Source organism: Hirundo rustica, chromosome 11, assembly GCF_015227805.2.
Source record: "Hirundo rustica isolate bHirRus1 chromosome 11, bHirRus1.pri.v3, whole genome shotgun sequence".
Classification (NCBI taxonomy): domain Eukaryota; kingdom Metazoa; phylum Chordata; class Aves; order Passeriformes; family Hirundinidae; genus Hirundo; species Hirundo rustica.
The window spans coordinates 1,248,110-1,271,030 of record NC_053460.1 but is presented as its reverse complement, the minus strand read 5'-3'; the positions used below and the strand labels follow the sequence as shown (position 1 = coordinate 1,271,030).

The 22,921-nt window shown below is 56.7% G+C and overlaps 1 protein-coding gene across 7 annotated transcripts in view; it reads right to left on the bottom strand.

Moving 5' to 3' along the window:
* The window catches only part of ANKRD11 (ankyrin repeat domain containing 11), a 129,389-nt gene that overhangs the window by 13,963 nt on the left and 92,505 nt on the right, over nucleotides 1–22,921 (bottom strand). For all 7 annotated transcript variants that reach the window (XM_040075299.2, XM_058422155.1, XM_058422158.1 and 4 more), the window contains exons 3-6: nucleotides 17,973–18,117; nucleotides 10,978–11,116; nucleotides 1,426–1,596; nucleotides 140–343 (exon numbers count right to left, since the gene is read on the bottom strand). In XM_040075299.2, the coding sequence (XP_039931233.1) occupies nucleotides 140–343; nucleotides 1,426–1,596; nucleotides 10,978–11,116; nucleotides 17,973–18,059 (601 nt within the window). In that variant the 5' untranslated portion in view covers nucleotides 18,060–18,117. The remainder of the gene's footprint in view (nucleotides 1–139; nucleotides 344–1,425; nucleotides 1,597–10,977; nucleotides 11,117–17,972; nucleotides 18,118–22,921) is intronic.

The window sequence follows — 22,921 nt, the reverse complement described above, 5'->3', positions numbered from 1 at the left end:
CCCACAATTTTTGGCAAATCCCCTCTTTCCAAGGGGCAACCCCGTGTTAGAAACAAACTACTTTTTCTGGCGGGAGTCACTCTTGGAGGTGGAACACGCAACCAGGTGGGAAGAGAGCTGGGATCCCCGGGCCGTGTACCTGCAAAGTCCTTCACATTGACATCTGCACCCTCGATGATGAGCTCCTTGATGCGCCGGGCGTCCCCGCGGATGGCAGCGCGATGCAGCCGAGTCTCTCCTCGCTCGTTTCTCTTATTTACTTTATCTTTGGTTTTGGAGGCGGAGTTGGGAGTTCCCTTCTGACAAACTGTGGACTGAGAGGGATGCTTTGGTGTTGTGTCGACTGCAGGGAGGAGAGAAGCAGCGTCAGGGAATGCCATTCCACGGAATTCCTAAGCCCTTAGAGGGAGCTCGTGCATCGCGTTTCGGCTCTTCCCGGAATATTCACCACAAGGCAGCAAGAGGCAAACCCAGGCTCTGGAGTGGATGTGAACAGAGCAGCCTGTGTGTGTCCCACGGAGATGGGAATCTCGGGCTGCCAGACCCACTGGAGAGCTGCAGTCCTGGCAAACACTGTGGGCAATCCCGTGATCTGGGAGCAGACAATGCAGCTCCTTACCCTCAAACCTCAATTCCCGAGGGAAGCGGCCTTTTACCAAGCACATGTGAGGTCTGAGGGCCTTGGGGAGGAGACTGCATTTCCTGGGAGAACACTGGAATGCTCCGCAGCTTTTTCCCTTTTAGTTTTCCCAAATAACTGCAACATAAGCAGCAAGATTGGTGGTTTTTTGGCTAAAAATGTAGCGTTGTGTGAAGGATGTGGATGTGAGCACAGAGCCCCCCAAAACCAGGGGGAGGCACATTTGCAACAGATAAAAAATTACTGGAACACGAAATCTGCGGTAAACACATTCCAGCTGCTCCACACCCCAAGTTAGAGCTGTGGTGGTTACATATCTTATCCCCTTCCAAGAGAAGCAACATCAAAAACCTGCAGAGGACGATATTTTGTCTTTATTCACAATCCTCCTTTACTGAGATAGCCTGGGAGGCCAGTGGGAAACACAGAGCTGAGGCGGAGGAGGCTCCCGTGGAAGCAAAGCTCCAGCTGAGCAGCAGGACAGGCGGGGTGGTGCCTGGATTGAGCCTGAGGGACACTGGACAACGAAGGACAGCCAGAGCCATGTGTGGATCCCACTGCTGCCACACCTGCAGTCACCTGCAGAGTCCTGTGGGAGCAGTGAGACCCCCCCAGAGCAGCAAACCAGCCCCCTGCACCACGCCAGGGCTGGCAGCTCAGCCCTGCTGCTGTGCCTGAACCTCTGGTGACCCCGGGAGCCGGGAATTCCGGATGTCTGGGAGCCTCTCGCTGCAGCTCCCACCTGCCTGCCCACCCTTCAGAACAAACTCCCTCCCCAGCCTCACCTGGGCTGTTTGCAGACTCTTCTGCTGTCATCTGCATGAGGAGAGCGACTTGCTGGCGCTCGGAGAGCGGGTACCCTGCCCGGATCCCCGAGAGGCCCATGCCGAAGAGCAGGCCAGGCTTCCTGGTGGCGGGCTCCTTTTTAATCCTCTTCCGCTCGGGACCCTGCTTCTCTGTGGGACAAGGACACAGGGACACAAGCCATGAACGTCACTGGGGCCAAAAGCCACGTTCCTGCCTGAGCACGGGGCTGACAGCTCCGAAAAGCTTGTGCTGGGGGATGGATCCCTGTGCTGGGGGATGGATCTCACTGAGGGATGGATCCCTGTGCTGGGGGATGGATCCCGGTGCTCAGCAATGGATCCCTGTGCTCAGCAATGGATCCCTGCAGTGGGAGCACTGGCACGTGGAGCAGCCACCCAGGCTCACAGCACTGAGGGTGCAGCCAGGACGTGCCCCACTCCTGCTCCTCCAACAGCCTCCCATTCTCGTCCACCACCGAAGAGCAGCACAGGGAAAAGGGAGCGGATCCTTTGAGAGGTCACAGCCAATGCTGCACCTCCCACCCAGCTTTAGGAGCCTCCATCCCATGCCAGGGTGCCTGGAGGAGCCTGCTCAGACTGAAACCCCAGAAGTGCCTGGGTTGTCATCCCAAATCCCAGCCTGACACTTGGTCTCCTAAACCATCCAGCTGCAAAGGCAGCTCCTGCTGAGAGACCAGGGGCAACCACCCCAAACCAGAGTCACACAACCATGGAATGGTTTGGGTGGGAAGGAGCCTTGAAGCTCATCCAGTCCCACCCCCACGGGCAGGGACACCTCCCATTAGCCCAGGGGGCTCCAAGCCCCATCCAACCCAGCCTTGGACACTTCCAGGGAGGAGGCAGCCACAGCTTCGCTGGGGAACCTGAAGGTGCCTGAGTACCTTCACCACAATAAAAAGGAACAATCCTGCAGCCTCTCCCAGCTCTGCTCGGCCCCTCTGTCATGCTCGATGCAGGTCAGGGACGGAGCCAAAGCGCAGCGGGCCAGGCGGAACCGCCAACGGACAGGGTCACACACGGCCACCAGACTGTGCACCACGGCACAGATCCCTTCCTTCACCCACCAAACTGCAGCCCAGGAAAGGTCTCTGGCAGAGGAGGGCAGCAGTGTGTGGGGATGTTCCGTTCCTGCCGCTCGCAGCTCCAGAAACCTTTTCTGGGCACAGAGCTGCCAACCTCTGCTGCTCAGGGCCTACCTGGAGCAGGTGATTTCCACCCACGCCTGCTCCTGAGATCATGTACATTGAAGAAATAACAACTGTTCCAGGAAATCTCTCTACCAGAGAGCTCGGCCACCCCTCTTCAAAGCCCTCTGCTCATTGCCCAGAGAAGCTGTGGCTGCCTCTGGATCCCTGGAAGTGTCCAAGGCCAGGCTGGACAGGGCTTGGAGCAACCTGGTGTGGTGAAGGCATCCCTGCCCATGGCAGAGGTGGGATGAGATGAGCCTTAAGGTCCTTCCCAAACCATCCCACAACTATGAAATGCAAGCCCTGGGAAACATGTCTGCATTGAAGGCGAATCCCAGTCTACTCTGAAACCACAGTTTGGTCATCTTGGCAGCTGTAACAGAGCTGGAAGATGAAATCAGATCCTAAGACAGCTTTTTGATGGCTTAAAATAAAATTAAATCCAGTGTGCTTACGGGAAGACAACTTTGCCGGGGTGGTTCCAGGAGCCACGCTGCTGCACCGTGCGTCCTGCCAGGGGACACGGGGACACCTGATCTGTGTGTGCAGCACCTCCCCGCTCCTCCTGAGACTCTCCAAGCGGCTTAAACCCTGCTCAGCCAGGCCTGGCTTCCCCCAGTCACGACCCAAAGCCAGGCATGAAGACGCTCGAGGGGTCACGTCTTGGCTGGTGCCACCAAGCAGAGTCCCTGAAGTACACCATGGCCAGGGCTGCTCCGCACGTACAGAGCCACAATTAGAATGGGAACATTTTCATTAATATATCCCTTGGCTGCTGCAGGTTGTCAGCACGAGCCTGGGATTTGCAAAAATTGATTATTGAGTTCAACCGAAACCCCCTAAACTCCTATTCATTCTGCAGTTGCAGAAATTTCCTCCTCCACAGAACATTTAACATTACAAAGCATGTGATCAACAAGATAAAAATAAATTGGAAAGCGGCTGCCGCGTTCTTGCTCGCTGTGGGGGGGCAGCCGAGGACTCGGGTTCGTGCTTCCCACTGGGAAGGGTTCAAGGCCAGCAGGATGAGACCTGGAGACATCAGGTGTGACAACCTACCCCAAAGGCCCAGTGGAGGGTGTACCTGCCCAGGGCAGGGGGGGAGATGAGCTTTTAGCTCCATCCAACCCAAACCATTCCATGATTCTGTGGTTCTATGGCTCCAGGGTGTGGGCAGCGTGGCAGCTCCCGGCTCGCTGCGTGGCACAATCCTCAGGCGATGTGGAGGGAACACATAAGCAAGATCCTTAATTGGGTCTGAAACATAAGCAGAGGATGGAGACAGAGCTGCTCCCATCACCCGCTTGCCATCCTGAGCCTCGGCAGCGTGAGAGCCTGGCACTGCGCTGGCTCTCCCAGCCCTGGCTGGTCCCAGGCTCACAGAGCTGCACGTGTGTCGCTCCAGCTCAGAGGATTTTCCTCAGAATCAGATTTGCAGCAGATTTAAAGGCGTCCCTGCACAGAGATTTCAGCTTGCCGGCTCCTGCAGGCTGCTCCTGTGCCTCCAGTTAACCGCGCCTCTGGAACACCTTGCAGCAACGTGGAGCGACTCTCGCAGTGCTACCCACCTCGGCTGACAGGAAAAAACGCTCATCTGACACTAAAACCCCTTCAGCAAGCACAAACCCCAGCGATACAGGGGTGTGGCGCTGGACCGTGCACACAGATCCCGGTGGGAGGAAGACCACGGCAGCCCACGGCTGCTCCACGAGCCCGGGATGAGCCACACCTCCATGCAGCTATTTTTAAAGCAGCTTGTTTGCTGATTGCTTCAGCCCTTCTGCAAACCTCCCGAGCATCAGCCCTGGTTTAATTCGGGGATCCTGCTCTCGGCTCTTCCCTCGCGCTGACGCCAGCAGGAACCGCGTGCGCAGGCTTAAAGGGGAAAGCAGCAGCTGAGCCGGGAACCGCTCCTGCCTTTCATCACACGGAGCCCGAGAGGCTGCAAAGGCTGAGCAGGAGCAGATTCCCAGCACAAAGGGGTTTGAGCATCAGCTTAAAGGGTGGTTCTCGTGCTCGCATGAGACTCCGGGCAGTGCTGCAGTGGGGAGCACAAATCCAGGGCTGCTGGAAGCGCCTCAGCAGCTCCACAGGGATCCCAGGGCAGATCGAGAGGGATTCAGGGCTGGCTCTGTGCGCAGACACAGGCTGAGCTGAAACGGAGAGGGGCAGGAGGAGAGCAGGGCGGCGATGGAAAACCTCTCAGAGGTCTCTCCAGCGCACGGCGCGACGCCGGCGGGTCGCGGGGACGCCGGAGCCGCGCGGCTCCTCGCTCCCCACGCACGCAGAGCACCCCGTAACGCAGAAAGCATCCTCTCCCACCGCTCGGCGTGACAACACGCGCACGGGAAGGTGGAACCCTGAGGAAAAATACCATTTCCCAAGCAGCAGCTCGTGCCCAAGGCCTCGGCGCCGGCTCACCGGCTCGAGCGGCTTCGCGAGCGCTGCTGCGCCGAGCGAGCGCGGCCGGGAGATCAATAGGAATAAATTAGAGCGGCACAGACAGCAACAGAGACTGCTCTGCACCCCCGGGAGAGCAGGCGGGCTGCGCTCCCCCCAGCCCGGCCCAGCCTGCGGAAGAGTGACTCATTCCTGCTGCAGAACTTGGAGGGCACAAAACGTTTCGGAGCATGTCGGCTCAAAGCAGGGTAGAGAGGGTCCGGCCCGGCACCGAGGATGCTCTGCCAGGCTCACGGGGCACCTGCAGGGTGGGCCCATGACTCAGGAGGTGGAAGGCTGACTGCAGCACGGTCCCACCATGTGCCAAGGCTCTGGGGCACTCCAGAACCGAAGGACGAGCAGGCTGAGGGGAAGGCTGGAGGTGGCAGGAGCGGCACGGGATGGGAAGCAGCGCCACGGCACAGACAAGAGAGACAAACCAGAGAGGGCAGCAGGACAGGCCAAGACACTCGGTGGTGAAGAGCTCAGAGGAGGGTGAGCAGGAGACACCAGGAATGCAGAGGAACACGGCTCAGGCTGGGGGAACACTGGCACCAGGAGGTCAGGGGCACACTGCAGAGCCAAGGGATCAGGGGCACAGCCAGGAGGTGATCTGCTTTTATCGAGCCAGGGCCAAAAAGGAAAACGAGGAAAAGTAAGGTCTGCCTTGACAGAAGGTGCCTTGAGCTGCTCCCATAAAGTGGGGAGCTCATTTCCACCTGGAGGATGGAGGACCAGAGCCAGAGCCTCATCCCACACTGCCGGAAAGGACGATGGAGACCTTGGCTGTGAGTCAGGAGCGGAGAAAAGGTGCCAGCAGGAGGAACAAGCCCTTTATAACCATGTCAGGTCACTGTATGCAGCTGAGCCCACCATCCCCAGGGCTCAGCTGAGCTCCCTGGGGATGAGGATCCGCAGGGCCCGACCCCACTGGCTGCAGTATTTTAAAAAATAATTTGACTGGAGAGGTTTAATGCTGTGTGACAGCCTGTGGTCCAAATCCAGGTGCTCTCCCTGCGCTGCAGGCCAGACCCCACAGCTGTGCCCTGGTGTGTAAAAGCAGCTCCTTCACAGAGTGGCCACTGGCTCCCAACATGCTGTGAAAGGAACCCAGAGGCTTCATCACAAACAACAATCTCCATGTTAAAAGTGAATTATTCAGAGCAAGACCGATTTTCAAGTCCAGACTGTTCATTTCCCACGAAACAGAAAGAGCTGGAGGAGGGAGGACGGGGGAGGAAGGTTCTGGCCAGCCCTCCCCTCCCGGAGCCGGGGCCAGGACACTCTGCAGACAGCGCTGATAAAAGCTCTTGTATTAAGGAAAAAGCCATCATTGATAGATTTTTGGTTCACAGAGACACAGCACACTGCAACCTCTCCCTCTGCATGTTAAGGAGGTGATGAGGGGGGAGGAGGGAGATTTATGGCAGCTCCCATCATAAAACGACCTGGTTTTTCTGCACAGCCCTTCCCAGATGGCTGCTGCACACGGGGAGTTTCTCAGGGTGATCTGAAGGCTGGTGTGTGCCAGGCTCTCCACACTGTACCGGCATTATGGAGCCCAGCTAGGAAGGGAGAAGCTCTGACATTCACTCTCTCCCTGGTTGCTAGGTGAGAACAGTTCCTTACTATTTCAGTAAAAGGGATTGAAATGACACGAGCGGAGAAAAGCCCCGCTGCGGCTCAGCCCCTCCGAGCCCCCAGCTGCACACACCGGAGCACAGCCAGGCACAGGGAACGGCACAAACACCGCTGTGGGATGCAGATGCCTTTTTTAATAAGCCAGCAATTTGCTTCTCACGGATTCCCTCGCCGGCTCGGGACTAACGAGCCTGTTCCCATGCCGCGCCGCTCCGAACGCTCCAGCATTAGGCAAGCGGCAGCCGGCTCCGGGAGAGGATGGTTTGGGTCAGCTGATTCATCAAGCATTTTCTAACCTACTAATTAGCGTCACGTAACAACCTCGGGGGATTACAGAGCAGTTTGAAGCTCCAAGGCCAGCTCCTGCCAACCATATTCACGCTGGCCCTCGTCCACCACAGCACCTCCCTGGCCGGCCACAAGCCCCCGGAATCAGCCCCGGGCACCAGGAGAGCCCTCGGAGCCTGGGAAGGTTGATAGGCACAGCTTGGAGAGCTGGTGGGGGGTTCTCTCTCCCTTATTCCTCCAAGAGCACTCAGGGAAAAGGATGGACACACAGGGAGGGACTGGAACACACAGGGAGGGAGCAGGAACCTCAGTGGGACCCCAAGGACAGCAGGGCCCGCAGCACTGCTGGGGTGCACCAGCTTTAACCCAGCCTCGCTCAGGCCCTGCCAGCTCCCAGGGAGAGCTGTCGGAGCCCAGAATCACCTCGGCGCGCTCCGAGATTCGTACTGAGCCCCAGCTCTCCCTGCTGATGACTGAAGGCCTGGAAACCACAGCTGCACCTCCAGCCCAAGGGACTCTGGTGACGGCCAGCTGAGGAAACCACGCGCGGGAGGAGCGCGTGCACGGAACCCCGCGCTCCCCGCGGCCGCTCTCCGGCCGCGCCACCCGTCCCACGCTGCCGAGAGGGACCCGGCACAGCCCGGGGCAGGTGGGGAGCGCCCGGCCCCACGCCGGCAGTCTGGTGCCGTTGAGTCAGCCGTGACTCAGCCGCGGCTCAGCGCCGCGGCACCGCTGCGCCGGCTCCCCGTGCCCACCTCTCTCCTGCCAGGTGCCTTCCCAGCAGGACTGCTCCCTTCTCCTCGCCGCTCCCTCTCTGCGTGCCGGCTGACAGCACAACTGTCCCGCATTCCCGGGTCTGAAGCCCCCTCCCGGCGCGGGACGCGGCCCAGGAGCCGCACGGAGCCCAGCCTCGCGCGCTGCTGGAACCGCTGGGAGAAAAGCTGGCTGCGCTCGCTCGGCGGCTGCCAGGCAGCACGTAGGCTCTGGGCAGCGCCTGTGGATGTGGGGAGATGCCACCTGAGGGAAGGAGAAGGAAGGAGGAGCAGTCTGAGGCACAGGGATGCTGCTCCCACAGTGCTGGAGCTGTAACATGCACAGTCTGGAGGCTCACGGCTCGATGCCATTTTTTCCCCCCCCCCCCCCTAAAGATGGTTTATTTTTTTAACTCTGAGGAACCCGAGAGCCAGAATTGTTGCTCTAGAAACCATTTTGAGAAAGATTATTTTAGAAGATTTAGCTCTGAACCAACCTTACCCCAACCATGTGCTCAGCACAGTGCTGGGCCACTTGCACCTCTGGGAGCCCACGCCACAGAATCCTGGAATGGTTTGGGAGGGAAAGGACCTTAAATCTCATCTTGTCCCATCTCCTGCTATGGGAGGGACACCTTCCACTATCCCAGGGTGCTCCAAACCTCATCCAACCTGGCCTTGGACACTTCCAGGGATCCAGGGGCAGCCACAGCTCCTCCGGGCACGCTGTGCCAGGGCCTCAACACCCTCACAGGAAGGAATTCCTTCCCAATATCCCACCTGGCCCCCAACCAGCCTGCAGCACCAGCTGCTGCCCCACACCTGGCCAGGGTGGGTTGTGTTGCTGCCCTTCCACAGGGGACAAACCCACCTCTGATGCTTCTCACCCCACATATGGAGCACCTACGTCAAGGCTGAGCCAGAGCCATCCGGGAAAAAAGCAACACACACCGAGCTAAGGAAAATGAGTCACTGCAACACATCAGGATGAGGATCCACGCTATTGTTTAAACACTTGAAGAGGAGAAAAATACCCCACTAAGGCAAAGAGAGAGCTCTGCTAGCTCCCACATCCTTACAGCTGAATTCCACATGGCTGTGGAACATCCTGGCACACCCCCTCACGCACACACGGCAGCCCTTGGACACGGCCCGGGAAGCAGGACCACGTTACATAAACCAGCCGGGGTCAGCCAGCAGCGATGGTGCAATCCCGCTCCTGCGAGGGCTGGGAGCAAAGCTGAGGAGCAGAACAAGCAGCAGCAGCCTCCCCCTCCTGCAGGAACACAGGGTGGGTGCACAGCAGCCTCTGTTCCGGATGAGAGTCCTGCGTGTCCCACCTGTGTCTTCAGCCAGGTGCCGCTGACGGCACCAGCACAGACTTGGGGGGACCCCTCCAGCCCCAGAAGGTGCGGATCTGAGCACCCACAAACACGTCTGTACCTGCCAGGCCAAGGACCAGACAGGACCGAAACAGTCGCAATGGTGTGGTGCAAGAGCAGAGCAAGGTGCCAGGAAGCCTTCTCCTATCTCCAGCATCTGATTCCTGGAGTAAACGATGTCAGGGAAGAGAAACAGGCTCCTGCAAAGCAGCAGCCTGAGTGTGCACACTGATCTGCAGCTCCCTGCTGGGATCTCCAGCCCAGGGGCCCTTCCTCACCAGTCCCTACCAAACAGGTTGTTGAGACTCGCCCGCACCTCCCATACGCCTTCCCAGAGTTTGTGAGAGCCCCGTTCGTCTTTACACGGGTCTGGGAGTGTCATGACCCCCTCTGGGAGCTGGGCTGCAGCCACCCTCAGCTCACCCACTTCCCCAGGAAGGATGAGCTCTGCAGAGGAAGGGGAAGAGCTCTGCAGAGGAAGGAGAAGACGTCCGGAGATAAGAGTCACGCGGCTGCGGAAAGCACGGGGGTAACGGGGGAGCCCCTGAGCAGGAGGGGGGCGTTTCAAGGGCTGCTGCTCCCACCCAGCAGCCACAGCCTCTCCCAGCAGCTCTCTCTGCTCTCCTCTGCATTCGGTTTCCCTCTCGCTGCTGCCAGTGCGAACATTTCCAACACCTCTGCAGCCAGAGGGAGGCCAGAGGGCTGGGAAAAGCAGATCCCTGTCGTGACGTTCCAGCTGTCACGAGGGTCAGACAGCCCTGCAGCGAGTTTGGGCTTCAGCTCTCAACCCAGTGCTGATCGTGGCACAAACACCCTTGACAAAGAGCAGCTCTGGCTCATCAGCTTTGCCTGGCTCCCCTGCAAAGGTGACACCCCAAGGGAGGCACCACAGCAACCCAAAAGCTCGCAAACGGCCAACACGTGTAAGAGAGCAACAAATGTTCCCCCACGCAGGGAGCTCAGGAACACAAATCCATGGAAACACTGGGCCAGCCTCAGGACACACCGCATGTCCTGCCCGTGGAACAGCCCCCACTGCTGCGGTGGCACTCCAGACCTGCCCTCCTGATCCTGAACCACGGGAGACACATCCCACGTCAGGCTCACCGCAGAGCACCACCAAATACAGCCCTTGAAGCATTTTTAAGCACATTCCCAATTTTCAGCCTGTTTTATCTCTTTACACAATCACTGAGCTTTACCTGACCAGAACCATTTCCAAATGCAGATTTCCTAGGAATGTACAGCAGGGACTCACACAAACCCCTGTCCAGAAATCCACAGCTCAGCCCTTACAACCACGCAAGACCATTCTCTCCGTGCCAAAACGTTGTGACAGCTCTTCCCAGCCGCTAACAAATCCAACAGCCCATCCAGGAGCCTCATGCACCAGCCACTCTTCTGCTACAAGACTGACCTGCTTGACCAGATTCTACTCGCTCATTTTCTTTTAAAGACTACTCAGCTTTATCCCCTTGTTTTCCAAGTTCTCACAAGCAGGCCCTGCTCCATGGCTTGTCCCAGCCACAGCTCCTAAACTGGGATAGTCAGAAACAAGGAGAACAGGCGAGATCTGAAGGAAGGGCGTCTGCTCACACAGCCATGGCTTGACGTGATAAAAACACCCCTAAGAAGAGATGTGCACATGTGGAGCAGAGCACTTATCCAGCCCCTTGTCCACGTGCCTCTTCCTTCTATTAAAATTAAAAATCCAATTAAAAATCACGGGGATTTTGACACAACACTTCCACACTGGGCCCCGTGTGCCCCCCAGCAGCCCCAACACCCCGGGTGTGAGGGTGGAATGTGGCGTTCCTGTACCTGTATCCGAGTCCTTTTGATCTCCATTTGTTCCGACAGTGAAAGGCAACTTGCGTTTGGTCGCTCGCTCTTTCACCTCTTTGCCGCCATCGCTCCGGTCCAACTTTGGAGTCTTGGTTAGAGAAACTTTATCTTTATCCTGGAAAAAGAAGAGACCAAGGTCAACAAGAGCCTTCTCCAGACTGTGCTCACCTGATCCCCCAAATCCTGCACTGGCCTCACGTAACACCCCTTCCCTTTCTGCTGTGGATTTCCAGCACCAGGGTTTGCCAACGCGGCCTCCACCACGATACAAAGCTCTTCCTCCACCAGAGAAGAGCCAGGCCAACCAAGGCTGCTGTGTGGTGCCAAATTCCAACCAAATCCTGGAAAAACGAAGCCGACGCTCTGTGTGAGGCTGGGGATGCACCCGGCTGCGGGCACGGAGGGAAGGCAGGCTGGGATGGGGGAACCTGAGGATTTCCACAGCACAAGAATGATCCATTCCTGCTTTCTATCAGTCCTGCTTGTCTGGGCTGGTTCGGATTTTAACGTGAAGCAGAAATGCTGCGAACTGCTCAAAAGCAGGGAGAGATTTTGAATGAACACCCCAAGCAGAAGTTACAGATACTGAGGCGGGTGAGATTTCTCTCATGACCAGGGAGAGCTGGCTCCCAGCTCAGCCTCCAGGAGCCCAGTGTGCCGGGAATGCACAGCCCGAGGTCATGCCCTGTGTTTTTTGTATGTGAGGAACAGGATTATTTTAAGTGAGCAGCTCTGGACTGACCACTGTGCCCCTGCCTGAACAACAAGGGCAGCACAAGCGGCTTTGTCACAGATCTGATTTCAACAACCCAGCAAAACCCAGACTCTGCGCTTTAGAGGCAGAGTGAGATTAAATCCAAGAACCTCAGTGCACCAAATCCTGCCAGAGCGTGGCTGGAAGCTCAGACGAGCCAACCTCAGAGCATTCCCTTGTTTAGAGAGGCACAGCCCCGCAGTCCGGCCCTGGCAGGTGACCCCAGCGGCAGCAGTCACAGGACTGAGGTGTCACTGTCACCGGGTGCGTCGCTCCTTCCTCTTTCCGTGTCTGCCTGGAGCCCACGCTTCACCCACAGCAGGAAGAGGAGCCCCTGCCTCGCCCCAGGGGGGTGTGAGTGCAGCGTGACAGCCCCGGGGCCACCCTCCAGGCAGGAGCAAGGAAATGGGCTGGGGAATCCCTTTTTTGGTAAAGCAAGAGAAACAAACCTGCCTGACAGGGCTCGGTGATGGGAGGCAGCCAAGGCACGCTCGGAGCCCCGGCAAGGGCAGCCCCGCTCGAGAGCAGCCGCCCTGGAGGGACGGGACAGAGCCCCCACAGCCAAAATAAACACTCCAGCATTTCCTTTAAACCCTCCAGATTGAAGAGCTTTCGACTTACGCCTTCTGAGGTGAACGAAAATAGTTTGGAGTAATAAATGATGCCACTTCTGCCGCTCTGAGGTGGCAGCGAGGCCAGGGAGCTTCCATCACCTGCCAGCAATGTCGTGTTGTGAGCAGGTACCCTGGTCTGTCCTAGTTCTATGAAGTATTTTATCAAAGGAGTAAAATAAAATGTGTGTATTTCCTGAAAAAAAAAAAAGCCACCAAATAAATAATGCACCTTTTCCCACAGTGGCCATTCACGTGCTGAACTTTTCCTTGTATCTACCGGAATAAAAGGCAGCTCTGAACGCTGCAGACAGGAGTCTGTGAGGTTCCTGCAGGGTGAAGCAGCCGGGGCACCAAAGCTGTCAGAGTTCAAGAAGCATCTGGATGATGCCCTCAGACACACGGGTAGGTTTTCTGCTGGATTAATGCTGCCTGGGATCTCGGGGCACTCAGGACAGGTAAAAATGCAGCTCATCCTAGAAGTCTGAATCGCGGAATTGTTTGGGTTGGAAGGGACCTCAAAACTCATCGTGTTCCACCCGCTGCCACGGGCAGGGACACCTTCCACAAGCCCAGGGTGCTCCAAGCCCTGTCCAACCTGGCCTTGGACACTTGCAGGGATCCAGCTGGCTCCCAGGGAAGGATTTCTCCCCTCTGTCAGTTTATAACCACGCTGCTAAAATCTCTCTGTTGGAGGAGAGGCAGAGTAGAAGAATTATGAAGAAAGCTTTCAGCGAGCAGAGGGTGAGCCCAGCGTGGCCCTGGCAGTGCCCGTGTGAATCCCGGCGCCGGGCACGCTCGGGCACGGCTCCCTTTGCATCCGCCCCAGCGCTGGGAGCTGCTGATCCAGTCAGCTCAGCACAATTAAACACCAGGCAGCCAGGGAAGGGCGGCAGCGCCGGCACCGCTTTGAAGATTAATTCCTACAGTAGCACAAAGATAACCTTTTCTACTAATTGGAGCAAGGAAGATCCAGAGTTTGCCTTCCCCTGGAAAGCAGCGACCTGCTGGGGATGCCTGCAGCAGCGGGTGGAGCATCAAGGCACTTGGAGAGTCCCATTCCTGAAAGTTTCAGTTTTTTTATTTTAAGCTTTACTTCCCTAATTATTTCCAATTCTGTCCTTTACTCCAGTAAAGCCTGGTTTCATTTTTTAGGTCTTCTCATGTTTAAAGTAAGCCCGGACTCATCGGAATCAGGTTTCACAAATGGAACAAAGCCAAATTAGAATCACGAAATCCTGGAATGGTTTGGGTTGGACGAGACCTCAAAGCTCATCTCATCCCAACCCTTTTTTGCCATGGGCAGGGACACCTTCCACTGGATCAGGCTGCTCAGAGCCTCATCCAGCCTGGCCTTGACATTGCAGGGAAACTTGTATGAACAGCCCCGGGTAAGAGCTGGGGCTCTCCAAGGCTGGGACAGGAGTTTGGGGATGGGGAAGAGTCAAGAGCTCAGCAGCAGCAAGTTCCCCTTTGCAGGTGTTAACAAGAGCTGCTTTGGCAAAGGGGAGTCAGCAGCAGCGAGTGCAGAAAAAATCCCCTCCTGCCACATTAACTTGCAGCAGAGTTGCTGTATGAGTAACATCCCACCTCGAGCTGCTCTTGCAAAAGTGAAAAGATGCATCACAGGTCGCTCTCAGCGGCTGCGGTCGGAGCACAAAGCCGCCAGGAACCGGCCCCAGCAGCCAGCCAGAGAGAGATGCTGCAGGGTGGGGATGGAAGGGCTTCTCCCTTCAGCGCCACAGACCCTGATACCAATCTGCTCAGGGCACCTGTGACACACAAACTGGCCAAAGGCCAGTCCTCAGAGCAAAAAAACCAATCCTGTGGGGTTTTTTGATGCAGATTTCTGCGAGACAGAGCCTTTTAGATGGGGCTCTGAGCAACCTTGACCTAGTGGAAGGGATGAGATGAGCTTTAAGGTCCTTTCCAACCCAAACCAGCTCACAACTCTACAATTTACAAAGCCACGCAAAGAAATCTGTATTTCCTGCCCCGTCACCTCACTCCAAACGGAGCCTGACTCGCAGCCCAGCGCTTATGCAGAGACTTGCACTGCCAGCCATGGAAATCCCCAAAGCCCTTTGTTCTCCAAAACCAGCTCCAAGCATTTCAGGTTGTGATGTCAGTAAAAATTAAGCAGCAAGGAACAAAACCAGCACGGGCAGCCCGGGAGGAGAAGCCCAGGAGGGCTCCAAGGCCGGTGCCCCACGTCAGACTCCTGCTGTGGGCAAACAACCCACGCTGCAAAGAGCAAATGCTGCCACACAGGGACTTTCCCTGCACCAGCGGGTCCGTCCTGGCTCTGCCAGCGGGAAGGGAGAGGGGGCAGAAGGTTCCCAGCCTGCTCTACAGAAAGGAATGGACACAGTTTTACCCAGAAAGCAACTGGATGTAGTGAAAACCAAACAATTCCCTAAATCTGGGCCCCTCGGAGCACAACACATACACACACACAAAAAAACTCCACCAAGTTTGAATTTGTGCTGTTATCAGTGCTGCAATAAAACACGTGGAGCACGGGGGGTGACTGGAGCCTCAGCCCATCCTGGGAGCCTCAGGCACCGAAGTTTGTAAGAAATATGACACAATGATGAGCACAGACTGATTAACTTCACTGAAATGTCAACTCCTCAGTCACTCAGAGACCCCTGCAGGTTTCATCCCCCAGTGGGTGACTGTGCTGGACACAGAGCCCAGCACTCACTCATCCAGTCTGGAAAGCCCTGGCAGCACAACGGATTTCATGAAGAACCGAAAAATAAGCCCCATGTTCCCTTTTCTGAAAGGGGGAGAAGGGGAAGGAGAAAAAAAACCTCAAGTTGTTTTTAACCTCTGCCAGCTCCTACAAGCAAAAACCAGGCTAAGTGCTGCTCTGCTTGGTGTTCACTGCAGCCAAAACGCACTTTTGACTATGCAAGAGGGAGCATTTCCCCATAAAGAGGCAAAGGCAGCGCTGAGCACACGGTGTAACCACGCAGCCAGGCCAGGCCCATCAGGAAACGCTTCTGACAAGCGACAGAACCCTTGCTGCGGAGCTCTGCTCAGCCGAAGTCATGAGTAATCTCCTCCTGCTACGGGGATCTGCGGATCTAGACCAGAAAGGAGAATTACTCATATATGGCATGCAGATTTTTACAAAAGCCCTCAGGCTGAAGGGAGCAGGAGGAGCCCGGGGGCTGCCAGCGCCCGCCCTGGGCAGGCTTGTGCAGCCTTATAAGGGCTCCACTAAGCCCGGGAGAAACTGCTCCTCATCCAGCACCATGGAGCATCCAACGCCCTCAGACACGCTCTTTAATCCACTTCACTCTCAGGGCTGCTCCCCACAAGTTCCCAAGTCCCTCCCGTGGAGGGGCAGGGAGCAGAGAGCCAGGAGCTCCCCCCCTAAAATGAGCTCTGCTGCTGCCAGGCAGCAGCTCACAGCCTACTCAGGTGTGAAAGTTGGTGATCACAGAATCCTGGAATGGTCTGGGAGGGAAGGGACCTCAAAACTCATCTGGTTCCACCCCCTGCCATGGCAGGGACACGTTCCATTGTCCCAGGGTGCTCCAAGTCCATTCCAGCCTGGCCTTGGACACTGCCAGGGACCCAGGGGCAGCCACAGCTTCCCTGGGCACCCTGTGCCAGGGCCTGCCCACCCTCCCAGGGAACAATTCCTTCCCAAAATCCCATCTAAACCTCTCCTCCTCCAGGTAAAGGCCAGCCCCCTTGTCCCCTGCAGCACCAGGACCCCCCCTCCATCTGCCACAGCTGCAGAGCCCAGGCATGTAAAGCCTGTTTAATGCCCAATCGACTACTGGTGTTGAGGTGACATGAAAACACCTGGCTGGCATCACTTTGCCACTCTCTCCCCGTGCCCACGGCGGGTCCCTCTCTGCCCTCCCTCTCCAGCCTCACGGGGAGGCTGTGCCAAGTTGCCAAGTCCCAGCTCAGGCCTTTGAAGGTGTTGACAAAGGCAAGATAAATGCAAGGCAGCGGTTGCTGACAGGCAGGTACAACAGCGTCTGCAGGGAGGAGGTTGAAGTGCTTTTCCCCTGAGTCACTGCTCCAGCTCAGCTTCAGAATTAACCAGAAACAGGGCAAAAGCCACTCGGGCTGGAGCTCAGCTCAGCCCCTGGAAGACGAGAGCCTGCGAGCGTCTCCTCCGCCGAAAAAGGCGCAATTAAAGGAGCAGGAACTCTGCCCCGTGCCCTGTCAGTGGCACCGCGGGCAGGCCTGCCCCTGAACGGGAGGCAGGAATTGTGCCCTAGTTATTCAGCCAGCGGGAGAGAGATAACTCCGCTTCCCGGCGTGCCCCGCGCCGCTCGACAAACCTGCTCTGGAAATAACACGCAGCCTTTAAGCTGCCGGGAGTGGATGGAATAAAATGGGAGCTGATTCATATTCCAACCGATCCTCTCCCTCCCCGAGCACCTGCGCCAGCGTTAAGCCTCTTACCCGAGCCTGTATTTACATATCCTGCACTGCCGGGCACGGCCTCCTCTGCCAGGGTAAACGCTGGCATCTCCCCGGTGCCACCGGGCAGCTGTTCCCCCTCCAACATCCCTAATCCCAGATTTTGCCCCCTCCTAGAAGCCCCACGCTGTGCTCACAGCGCTCTTGCAGCGACACAGAAAGGGGAAACGCGGCAGATGCCACCAAGGTGCGCTCCATAACCAAATGCTGCCTGGGATTTTCCTGGTGGTTATTTTGCATTTTCCTCGTTTTGCCCGTAGTATGAGCTCAGTCATGCAAGGAGCTACTGCCATCGCCGGGGTGGGATTGCAGGGGAAGTGACGGGGCTGGGGCTCACCGTGCTCAGCTTCAGCTCCCGGGGCTTGGCAGAAACTCCCTGGGGAATGCTGAGAAACTGGAGCAAGGAGATGAAAGGGAAGTGGATGAGATTTGTTCCTCAGCAGAATTCAGTAGATGTAGGTTTTCATGTTTATTTAAAGGTAACATTTGCACAGTTTTCTGCACAGCTATTGACTGGAAATGACTGCTACTGAGAAGGGAGGAAAAAGCTGAATGAGAGCAGACTGGGCTCATGCCTGGAGCAAAATGGGATGAAGAGGAGAAGTGTGAAGGTATTTATCCTCAAACTCAGATTTCATCTCAGTAGTTTCACCTAAGCCACGCCAAAAAACAGACAACACCTCAAATCAACTCTCAGAAGCAGCAATTTCAGCAGAGCAACTCCCAGGCTGAGCCCGGTCCAGCTGTGCTGCTGGGGAAAGCCAGACCAGCCGTGCTGACAAGGACCTGGATTTCCACCCAGAGGAGGAGAAGCTCCTCCCTCACCCAGCACACACTTTTCACCATCACCACATCACTCAGGCCTTCCACAGCTTAGTGCAGAAACCCCCCAAAACACCCAGAACCTGCAAAAGAGAATCTCCCAAAGCATCCCCTGTTGCTCAGCTGACTCGGGTCCAGGTGAGCACAGCACATCCTGGGAAGGATTGCAGCCACAGGGAAACAAACCCAACCCCACCAGCTGGCAGAGCACCAACACACCGACCTAAAACCCAGGGTAAGAGCCCAGGACAACCTCCTGGATGTCAAACAATGCCATGGCTGCAAAGAGCAGCATCCCCAAAGGAAGGGAGGTGGCCCAAACACGTTACCTTTTTCCCCGTTTGTTTCTCCACCATGTCGTTGCTGAGAGAGAAATCTTCTGACTGTGGTGTTTTAGAACACCCACCCTTGGGCATCGTTCTGCTTTCCTTACTTGATCTTCATTTATGCTGCCATCGCCTCATCATCAACCGTCTGTTGGGAGAGAGGAAAAGGGAGGTCAGGCGTCTCAAAAGGATTTCTCCGTTGTGGGGGGGAAAGACAAGGCACTTCCCGTGGGGATAAACCCCCTCCCACCCCCTGGATGGCAACACCAGGATGGCAGAGCACCCTCAGATGTGGAAAAAGCTGCAGCGAGCTCCTGCCACCTTCCCAGAGAGTAACAGAGGAATCACACGTGGAATCACACAGAACCACTGAGCTTGGAAAAGACCTCCCAGAACATCGAGTCCAACCTGTGCCCAAACCCAACCCTGTCACCAGCCCAGAGCTCTGAGTGCCACATCCAGGCTTTCCTCTGACACCTCCAGGGATGAGAACTCTGCCATCCCTCTGGGCAGACCCTTCCAATGCCTGGCAACCCTTTTCACAAAGAAATTCCTCCTGATTTCCAACCTGAACCTCCCCTGGCACAGCCTGAGGCCGTTTCCTCCCATCCTCTCACTTGTTTCTCGGAGGGAGAGGCCAGCTCCAAACTGGATCCTGCAGCTGCAGACACGGCTTGTTCCACATGCAAGGAACAGCCCAGAAGGGATCGAGTCCCACCAAAGAGCAACAGCCCTGCTGCTCTTCATCCACAGCATCACCCACACAGAGCTTCCTGCAGCGGTGGCTCTGTGCTGGGTGCAGGGACACGGGGACAGCCCTGCACCCCGGTTTGCCACGCTGAACTCCCAGACACGCTCGCAGAACCAAACAAATCACAAAACCTCCTTTGGACAGGCGCTTTTGGGACGCGTTGCCGTCGTGAGAGGGCAGCAGGAAGGGCTCAGTGCTCCCGCCGTGGTTTGTCACGGCTCCTCACCCTGCCCCGCACCTCGGCCTGGGAAATCCACCCTGGAGAGGACAAAGCAACTCCTGCTCCTCGTGCGCTGCCTGGCTGCAGGGCTGGAAAGACAAGTGCCCTGTGAAATACAGCGAGGCACGAGCTCAGCAGGGCTCGGGAACACCAGCGGGAGCCAAGGCCCGTGCAGGTGAGCGAGAGCATCTCCCCTCCCCACGCCAGGGGCTGGAAAGCATCAGTGCAACGGGATATCCGCGAGGAGCGACTCCCAGCAACCCCAACAGCAAGGGCCTCCTCCACCCGAGGCTGGAACGGCACAAACAGGAACTTTCCCCCATGCAATTGTCACCTGCCGGCTCTAAATTGCACCCATTTACATCTTACAGCAGCAGCTCTGCAGAGCTACAGCTGCAGGAAATTGTCCAGGGGAGATGGGAATTCTCAGAGAGGAGAGAGAGAAGCTGTGTATTTAGAAGTTCCCTGGAAATCCCTTCAAAATTTCTACTCTATTTACGCCTCAGAGGCCTTGGGACACTTTGGGGTTTTTTGTTTTGTTTTTAAAGGTGGTTCAGAGGCACCAGCCCAGCTCTGAAGAAGCACAAATTCCCGGACCAAAGCACCAGGTCCTGGTGTTTCCAGCAGGACACTGCTTCCCAAGGCTGCTAATTCTCCAGCCCAGCTCCTCTGCCTGGGCCGTGGGAAGGTTGTTATCCGTATTTAGGAACAAAACCTCCTCGTGCCCCCCTGCTCCACACGGGGCCAGCTGAGCTTTGGGACAGCCCAGCAGAGCCCACAGTGTCCCCTCCACGCTGCACATCCGCTGGGGCCCTGCAGGAGCAGCTCCAGCCATTCCCAGCCCCAGGAATCTCTCTCTGCCAGGCCTCATTAGCCAGCTGGGAAAATGTAAGAATTATTTCCCCTCGGTTTCTCTTACAGGGGCTCATTAAGGTGCAGGTACAGGAGAAAGGAGCGCGTGCCCGGGAGCAGAGGACAACATTCCCTTCGATATTCACGGCAAACCTAAGGGGTGGAAATTCAGATGAACTGCTGGGCGAGGGAAATTTATTTACACCTTGCAACGGATATTAAACCCAAGCAGCTTCACCTCTGCTGACAACCGGACCGGGCCACGCTCAGCTCCCAGCAGCAGCCAAAACCCAACGGCACCGCCAGCGCCCCGCTCAAAGCACCCCACGACCCGCACGCTGCCAAGGGGCTCCCAAAAAATTCATGCCCGCTCCCAAGTCTTTGCGGCTGCTTGTACCAGGGTAGGCACCTATTCACGTGGAGCCTCCAAAACCTGTTTAACTGAGAAAAGGCCAGACGGATGCCAGATTAATTCTGCGCCCCTTCTGTTCGCGGAGCTGACTCATTACACTTGGAAAGCCGGCTGCTCTCCGGGTAAACACAGCCCTGGCCTGTTCCACAGCTTGCAGGGAGTATCGCATTTGCACAACAATTACCCACAGCAACGCAGCCTTCGTTTCATTTTTAAGCACGTTTAATAAGTTCGTTTCATTTTTAAGCACGTTTAATAAGAGTCAGAGGGGAGGCACAGATCTTCCCGGCTGGAAGAGCCCTCCCCAGCTCGCAACAGAGCGTCTGCAGAGCGGCAAATCCAGGGCTGCAGAACCACAATTTGGCTTCAATCCCTCCTAATTTAGGAGCTGGACGAGCCACCCCCTTACCACGATGCCCCTCTCAAGTTCACCTCCCTACAGGAGACAACCAGCACCCTTCCCATTTCACAAACAATTAACTCAGCTCCTCGCAGGAGCTGATTACATGCGGCTGCACAATACCAAGTGGGAGATGGAGCGAGCTCAACAGAATATAATCCCTCGTACTTCTCCAGGAAAACAAAGGAGCTGTTTACCCCTGGCCAGGGGCCAGCCCGCTGCACACCAGCCCCCAAACCTGGGCACAGCAGATCCCGAGGCTGGAGAGCCTGGATCCCACACAATCCCCTGGGAGAGCGGGGAACGGAGCGGGGAGCCTGCCCCGGGTATGGCAGCTCCTGCTGGTTCAGGATGGCTGCATCCAGCAGGGAAGGCTGTGGTGGTCCCAGCCCATGCACCTGGCAGCCAGGAGAACGCTGGAAGAGCAGGGATGACACCCAGCCCAGCGTCAGGGTCAGAGCCCCCAGAGCAGCCCCGAGCACCCTCCCAGAGGATGGAGGAACAGAACTCTCTGGAACACAACCAGGAGCAGGGCTGGAGCCGTGCAGATTGAGTCTGGCTGGGAATGGCAGAGCCAGCCCTGGGCACAACCACCCACAATCGTCCCCCGTCCCCTCAACGGGCCAAGGAAACAGTTGAAAATGGTTTTTATTTTGCCCAGGGCGTACCGAGTCCAAGCCACACACTGAGATGAAACACATCTGTGAAGGACCTCCAAAGGCCACGGTCCCAAAAGGGATGGAAGGGAAGGGGGTGTCATCTGGCCCTTGGAGGGAGGAGGAAGAGGAGGAGGATGAAAGCACTGCTGGCTTCAACCCCAGGCAGCAGCGCGGGAGCAGCAGCACCCATCAGCCAGGACAGGCTCCCAGCGAAGGCGACGGGCAAACCGGGACAGGCACGGGGAACAAGGACAAAACTCATAGACTCCAGCCCCTGCCAGACAACACCAACACTGGGCCCCACGGGAGAGCAGCTCCTCATTAACCAACCCTGTGGATCCCCATGTATGTTTAAACTTCCCACCCCTACCCCTCCTGCTTCATGGAACCCACAAGCAACACCCCAACATCCCCTTCTGTGCCGTGGGCAGGGACAGCTTCTTCCACTGCACCAGCCTGCTCCAAGCCCCATCCAACGCGGCCTTGGACACTTCCAGGGATGGGGCAGCTTCTCTGGGCTCCCCACCCTCACAGGGAAAGACAAAGAACATTTCCAGATGTATCTCCAAGGGGAATGACAGCCTTTCCTGGTCCCAGCCCTCCTTCCCTGCCCTCCCGCAGAGCAGCCAAACTCCTGCCATTCAATCTGAAGCCACAACAAATGAGCTCATGCCCACGATCTGTGCACTGCAGCCTGCCCGTACCCCGCCAGCTTGGAGCAAAAAAGATTGTGGAGCCTTCTTTAAATGCCAGAATAGGAGGGAGTTGGCTGGAGGCTCCTGCCCGTGCAAACCCTCCGATGCAATTAGAGCCCCAGACATTATTTGCACAGATAGAACACGTTTGTTTGGTCTGAAAAGGTTGGAATAGGAACAAGCCCGTGAAAAAATGAAAATTTTAATACTTCAGTCTCCTTTTAAGGTCGCTGTCTTAAATCTTTGAAAATTGCCTTAGATTAATAACTCACACCCACAATTTGACACTTGTCCCCCCAGCCCTGGAAAGCAAAGGGAAAAACCCAAGAGCTGACGTCTTTCTACACACAGAACCACTGAATCCCAGAATGGTTTGGGTTGGAAGTGACCTCAAAGCTCATCCCATTCCACCCCGTGCCTGGCAGGGACACCTTCCACTACCCCAGGCTGCTCCAAGCCCTACCCAACACTTCCAGGGATGAGGCAGCCACGGTTCTCAAAACCACCACTGCCCCAGCCCCAACCCTGTGTGCTCAGGCTGCTCCACCAATGCATCCCCAGCACCTGCACCAGGTTATCCTCCACCTGCCTGGCCAACACGAGTCACAGTTAGTCCCTAAAGCTGCCTGTGAGCACCAGAAGGACGTGCAGTTTGGGGGACAAGGGACAATTGTTCTCTGTGCTCCAGCTCGGCCCCGGAAGAGCGAAGTCCACGGTTTTCCACAGTGAGTACACACGGCCGGGAGCAGCAGGAGCCCTGCAAACCTGCACAGCAAACACAGGTGGTTTCCTCAGCACCTGACAATGGGTAATCGCAAAGATTAGCTATTACTGAGATAGAGCAGCGCAAGGTGCTAATTCTTACAGCCAGAACTCAAACCAAGGACAACGAAGAGCCCGCGTTTCCTGGAGCGCAGTCGGCGGGGAAGCACCATCGCCTGGTGTCACAGCCGGGCTCATCCC